At 44.0% G+C, this 6,406-nt stretch overlaps 1 protein-coding gene across 2 annotated transcripts in view; it reads left to right on the plus strand.

Annotated features, from left to right (window-relative positions):
* The first annotated feature begins 249 nt into the window (after nucleotides 1-249).
* LOC123102862 (la-related protein 6B) overlaps nucleotides 250-6,406 on the plus strand; it is a 10,204-nt gene continuing 4,047 nt past the window's right edge. The window contains exons 1-6 of one of the 2 annotated variants that reach the window (XM_044524322.1): nucleotides 250-900; nucleotides 3,949-4,030; nucleotides 4,456-4,550; nucleotides 4,710-4,781; nucleotides 4,873-4,952; nucleotides 5,050-5,146. In XM_044524322.1, coding sequence (XP_044380257.1) covers nucleotides 508-900; nucleotides 3,949-4,030; nucleotides 4,456-4,550; nucleotides 4,710-4,781; nucleotides 4,873-4,952; nucleotides 5,050-5,146 — 819 coding nt within the window. In that variant the 5' untranslated portion in view covers nucleotides 250-507. The remainder of the gene's footprint in view (nucleotides 901-3,948; nucleotides 4,031-4,455; nucleotides 4,551-4,709; nucleotides 4,782-4,872; nucleotides 4,953-5,049; nucleotides 5,147-6,406) is intronic. The other variant, XM_044524321.1, reaches the window with a different exon arrangement.

The following is a 6,406-nucleotide window of genomic DNA, read 5'->3' on the forward strand; positions in this document are numbered from 1 at the left end:
GGGCATGGTGCCTCCCATGTGAACAGCTTGGAATCTTTCTCAAGGTTGAGGATGACCCAAAAGAGACAGTCCAAACAAAGTATTCTATAAACTAGTTTTAATAAAACAACAACTTAAAACTGGTTTTCCTAAAAATACTCCTAAAACTGATTTAGCTAAAACTGGTTCCAAATACTAGTTATCCAAACAACCACTTAGTATTTTTCTGCCCGAGCGTTTACCAAACAGGCTTTGTGCAAACTACCATTCGTTTATCAAACAGGCTGTCAGTCGTCTGACTCGTCTCCACCTCTCCGCCGGAAGAACCCGGCGAGGGCCAGCGCCGTACATATATCCCGACCTCAGCGGAACCCTACCTTTGAGAAACCCCTTCTCCGTCACTATCCAAGCTCTGCCTGCACCGCCGCCATTACTACTAGAGGAAGCTTCAACTGTTGTGCTCTTGCTCTCTAGCTAATAGTGGTTGCTATCGGTGCTACTACCGCCGCCGTCCAAACCCTAGCCCTGATGCCGCAGCAGGAGGTGCCCGACCAGATCGCCGTAGGGTGGTTCGCGGTGGAGGCGCCGGAGCGAACGGGGAGTCTCCAGAGGAGCGGCTCCAACAGCCGCCTCAACGCGCAGGCGCCGGAATTCGTGCCGCGGGTCGCGGCGGTGGTTCCACCGCCACAGCCACCGCCGGCAGTGATTCGTGTGTTTGCGGTGCCCTCGCCTCCACCTCGCGCGGCTTTCTTTGCGGCTCCCCTGCCTCCCTCGTCGTTCGAGTTCTTCGCGCCGGTGAGGGTTGGCGGTGCATTTGTGGCCGAGGAGCCAGAGCCGGAGATGGAGCGCGCGACGCCACCTGTTGCTGAGCCGGCGGTGGACGGGCTTACTGATGAGGTGGTGCAGAAGATCACCAAGCAGGTGGGTGTCTCTTGCCCGGTAGATGCTATTGGATTTAGATCGAACACATACATTAGGACCGAGTTGATGTTTATTAGGAGATCGTGTCTCAGTGGAATATCTTTGACTGAGATAGGTTTTTAGCCCAGTCAACTGTTGTGATGATGATGTGTTAGTAGCAGCTAGCGTCTAGTTTAGTTATCCCTGGTGAATAATGTAGTTTTCGAGATTTGTTCTGGTCAGGTTAGGGGATTAAATGGTACTATTATGCTATTGTGCTGAGGTGAGTAATATACATACCTTCTGATTTTTTTCCTGGGAGTGACTTTTTCGAGTAACCAGCGGGAGCTCTCTCTTCCTCTTCATTAAGTAGGAATTCGGAATTGACTTATTGGGACATTTCAGTGCATCAAAATGTCCCCTTTCTGATCAACTTATCTGTTCAAATTTCTTGGATTGGCTCCATTTTCTTACTTATTATGTATTTACTATTGGGTTACTCATTTCCATCTGTTTTCTTGGCAACTGTTTTAAATAAATTGGTTGTATCTTTCTGATTGTTATTGCAGTAAAATATTTCTACTGCACAAAATAAAATGAAGACACGACAGTAGGGAAAAGGAAACAAAGTACATACACCCCTTTTATCCTAGAGTTTGTGTTTATATCCACCTCAGTCATAATTTTTTTGCGTTCCGTGCTATCAATATGTGCTGCGAACCTCAATAACAGGATAATTACCTTGCTAAAGATAGACAGACTGCATAGCTCCAGGGGATTTAGGTAGACAAAGTTGAGGTGCGCGAGGATATTTTGAAGACATTAAATTGATTTATCTTGCTTGCTTCAAAAATAGATAGTTTGCAATTGGCATCCAACATTGAAAATACGCTGGATTCATGGAAGGGAACGGGGGGATATATTGGCAGAACTCCAGAACCTTCCCCCTTTGCTAATTTCTACCAGTCTCTCAGACTATCACTGGTAAATATACAAAAGCAGGCCATTGGGTGTGGTTGGTAGACAGCAAATTCTTCTTATAATTTTCAACCCCAGTTTTGTGCTAAATATTGACCATGCTCATCATTTTCATCTTTTGTGCATAATGCAGTTAGGGATCTTTACCTACTTGCGATGGTTGATAATGATCTAGAGATTATTACCATGGGTGTTTTTTCATTTGTGCGGAATGGTTTCTGATTCATAGTTTGTTGGGCTTGTCTACCTTGTCTTAGATTCTCATAATATATGGGCCCTATGTCTTTCTGCTTATCTCTTATCATAGATATGCTGTTATGTGGTGTAGTGTTGTACTGGAGATGTTTTCATCGGGGTCGTATAGCAATATATGTTATTTGATGTAGGGCAAACCCCCGTAGACACTTCTGAGGTTAATGGCAATGAAGGTAAAGTTGTGGGATAAAACGCATACCTCGTAGACACTTCTGAGGTTATCGGCCTTGCTTCTGGTGAAGGTGTCAAAAAGGATGTGTGTGTGTGTGCGCGTGTGCAGGGGGGATGTAGAGATACTTGTCATGATTGTTGTAGGCGTCCGAGGTCCGAAGCCGGCGAAGATGGCCAACTACCACGTGATGTACTCGTAGCCACAAGTTTCTGTCAAGCCCAAAGGTTCTGGGAGGTAGAGGCTTTGAGGGTAGGGCCGGAGGCTTTAGGGCGCATTGACCTGGGTCACCTTGGTTGTTGATGGAGATGATGACCGAATGATAGAGGGCAAGCTGTTAGGGTGGCCTGGCCTTCACTATTGGAGAGGGATTCGAGGAGGAACACGAAGAACAAGTGGGGAAACAAATGGAATCGCAAGGGGAAACACACACAAGTAAGATCCACTACCAAGTATGCTCTCATATCAGAAGTCAATACAAGAGAAACCTCAAGATCCAAGAAGGAAACAAAGAAAAGAAAATAACACCTGGATAGTTCATCCCCAAATCCGAAGGAAGAGTAGGTCTTGAATACCTTGGGAATCTTCTCCAATGGAGGTCTTGATCACTCCAATGGAGTCTTCTCCACAAGGGAGGCCTTGGTTTCCATGGGGAGAGGGTATGTTGGGCAAAGTTCTCTCAAGCTCTCATTGTATCCTTTGCTAACCCTAGATGTAAGGAGTACGGTTTATATAGTCTAGGTATGAAGAGGTAAGTAGGTGGGGAAAAAGGTACATGGGCACATGCCCTTTCTCATTGCGCGCAGGCAGGCCGGAGGGTCTGGGCTTAATAGAACGTGGGCAAAGCTGTGCGCCAGGGAGGCCAAAGGTTCCAGGGCTGTCCGAAGGCTTCGGGTCCTGGAGGTTCTGGGGTACTTTCGGGCTTAACAGATGTTGCATCGCAGTGCACAGAGTTCGGCGGCTTGAAGGTTCCATGGTTAGTAGGGGCTATCTTCTTGGTTCTCTTCAGAGATTCTCAGCTTCTTCTTCAATTCCTTGTTCTATGGTTGTGGTTCTTCCTTGGTACTTCTTCTGTGTCATCATCATAGTACCTAAGCACACAGAGAGTTCCAGATTGAGGTAGTAGCCATGTCTCATTCAAATGCATAGGAAGCTCATGGAGGAGTAGAGTCACCTTAGTTTTGATAGCTCATGCACGTGCTCTTGTCATGTGTTTACTTGGGCTTGGCGGTGATTCCATGGTGATGTCGGTGGGATGCTTCGCATCAAGGTGCGTGTTGTGATTATCTAATAGACGGTGGGGAAGCTGACTGTCCTAGGGAGAGAGGAGAGGGAGGTCTGGGAAGGAGAAATGAGTCGGCACCGCCATGTGGCGATTTGTTTGCCAACTTGGCACTGATAGACTGACCGCACCAATCAGAAACTTTTGTCAATGTGTCATTAGACAACTACCCGTGCGATTCACAATGCTCTGCCCCTGAACTGCTAGTTTTTTGATTAAAAAAAATCTCAAAAGTGGTATTCCGTTAACCAAGCCCCAAATGTGGTAGTTTCATGTAATTTACTCAAGAACACAAGGGTAGCCATCAAATGGTAGTGTCCTCTTGGTGTTTTGTTTCCCAGTTATTATTGGTTGCCCACTAAACCTTCATAGTTTGAAATTGTAGGTGGAGTACTATTTCAGTGATATAAACCTGGCCACTACGGAACATCTGATGAGATTTATTAGCAAGGATCCTCAGGGATATGGTGAGTTGCATATCTATACCTGGATCTACCTTTTTTGGTAACTTGGGATATATATTTAGATGGATCTGTTGATGTGTTTGTGTCAGTAGTCTGTTGCTTCAAATCCAGTCACAGTATTGGGAGTAGACATTTTTCATGGAAGATTTACGACAGCATTATATTCATCTTGCTGCTTCGCTTTGCCAGAAACAGTAGTCAACATGTTTCTTCTATGTAGACATGCTTTCTCTTAGATACGCTGATTCATATTGGCTGCACTATAACGATGTGTTTTTCATTTGCTTAACTTACTTGGTAAGCATAATTTGTCATAAGGTATGTCTTGCATCTTTGGTCCAAATCATACGGATATGTTATTTAGGATCTTCCAACTGACATTATGTGGGGGATATCGGGTGAGTAACATGTTCTTTCACTGAATGCAGTGCCAATATCAGTTATTGCTGGCTTCAAGAAAATAAAAGCTTTAGTGCATAATAACCCAATGCTTGCTGCAGCTCTTCGTACCTCGTCAAAACTTGTAAGTTTATCCAATCCCCATTCTACAAAGATACATACAGGTTGTTTTTAGCAATGTCTTCTCTTTCAGTAGAGAGGAGTAAAATATCAGCAACTATTTACTTACATTCTTAGCATATATAGTACATTCATGTAATTGCTTAAAACCTTTACATCGTAGGTTGTTAGTGGTGATGGAAAAAGAGTAAAACGCCGACATCCATTTACTGAATCTGATATGCAGGAGTTCCAGGTATTCATGAATGTTTCTGCATTCATATGTTGTTCCATTTTGTAATATTAGATAATGGACGCCGATTCATTTGGCTCACTCTCTCTTGTAATCCCGAATTGTAGTGGCAGAAAATCTTCCTGGTGATCCTTCTTACCAAAATCTTATGAAGATCTTTTCAGCTGTTGGCAGGTATGTGTCATTACAACATGCAACCCCCATCCCCACACCCTGAAAAAGAACAGTAGAACTACTAACATATGTACTAAGAAAATTTTTCATGTTTCAGTGTGAGAACAATTCGTACTTGCTATCCTCAGACTCCAAATGGTCCTGGTCCTGCTACTAATAGATCTGCCAAGCTAGATATGCTGTTTGCCAACAAGGTAATCGTGATTTCAGTGCTTTTTAATAATGTTGTGGGGAATCGAGCATTATTACCTTGCAGGTTCTTATGATTTTATTCCTAATGCATAAGCTTTGGTCTTCATTTCTGTTCTATAACTTCAGGTCCTGATTTAATACCAAATAATTAACACTCAAGTGTACATTAGGATGGAGATTTGACCCTTGCATCTAGGACGGTTCTAACATTTTTTGCATTGGCTCCAAATCGTGTAACAGATGGATGTGCCTATGTTTTGGGAACGTCGCAAAGCTCTCAACATTGCTCATTGCAACCATTTTGCTCTGTAGATGGGCCTACTGTAATGGCCAAAAAATAGTGTGACCTGAACTTGCCTTGTGGATCTGTGGAGCACAATAGTTACTGGATCATGTCTCCTTGTTGGCAGGGAGCTTATTAAAGGTTTTGAGGGTTGCTGTGTCCACAGTAAAAACTGTGTTAGTACTAACATGATCATTGCAATCATTTTGAGAATTGATTATGAATCTTCTGGTGCTATTTTGTTATCCAACCCCTACTAACACCTTTGTTACCATGAATATAACACCCCAGAACTCTGGGCACTATTGCTGCTATCAAAATCAGAATGCTTACCCCTTTGATAAAACAAAACAGGAATGCATCTAGGGAATAAACAAAATATAATTGATGCACAACAAGCACTGTCCTTATAATTATAACACAATAAAGTAACAACTTTTTGTGTAAGCATGAAACACTATCTTCAGTTCTTGTCTGAAGTACTAAGGCCGGTTTCAGCAGTCTTTAACACAAGAATTGCGAGTCGAGCTGAGGTTGAGACTCATAGACTAATCGTGGCTACTCTAGACTACTGCTGGACTAGTCGACATGGTACTATAGTACTCAACTTACAGTACTCAATTACTAAGGCCGGTTTCAACTGTCTCCCTTGTTATATTGTACGCCCTTCGTCTTAAAATAAGTGTATAGTTGAGACACTTATTTTGGGGTGGAGGGAGTACAATATAATAAGGGAGAGGAACACAGCAGCAGAGGAGGACAGCATGGGAAGGAGCACAGCAGCAGTGGAGGACAGCAAGGGAGGAGCACAGCGGCAGAGGGGCAGATCCAGGGGAGGTGTAGAACCAATGGAGGTAGAGGAGCGGAATGCTCCTGACCACCGCTGGGGGTGGCGGTGGCCTGGTCCCAGGAGGCTGGAAAGCTAGGGTTGCATTTTACCCCTCCTGCGGGCTGCTGACTTATTGAAAGTGCTAGTTAT

Source organism: Triticum aestivum, chromosome 5A, assembly GCF_018294505.1.
Source record: "Triticum aestivum cultivar Chinese Spring chromosome 5A, IWGSC CS RefSeq v2.1, whole genome shotgun sequence".
In the NCBI taxonomy this organism is placed as follows: Eukaryota; Viridiplantae; Streptophyta; class Magnoliopsida; order Poales; family Poaceae; genus Triticum; species Triticum aestivum.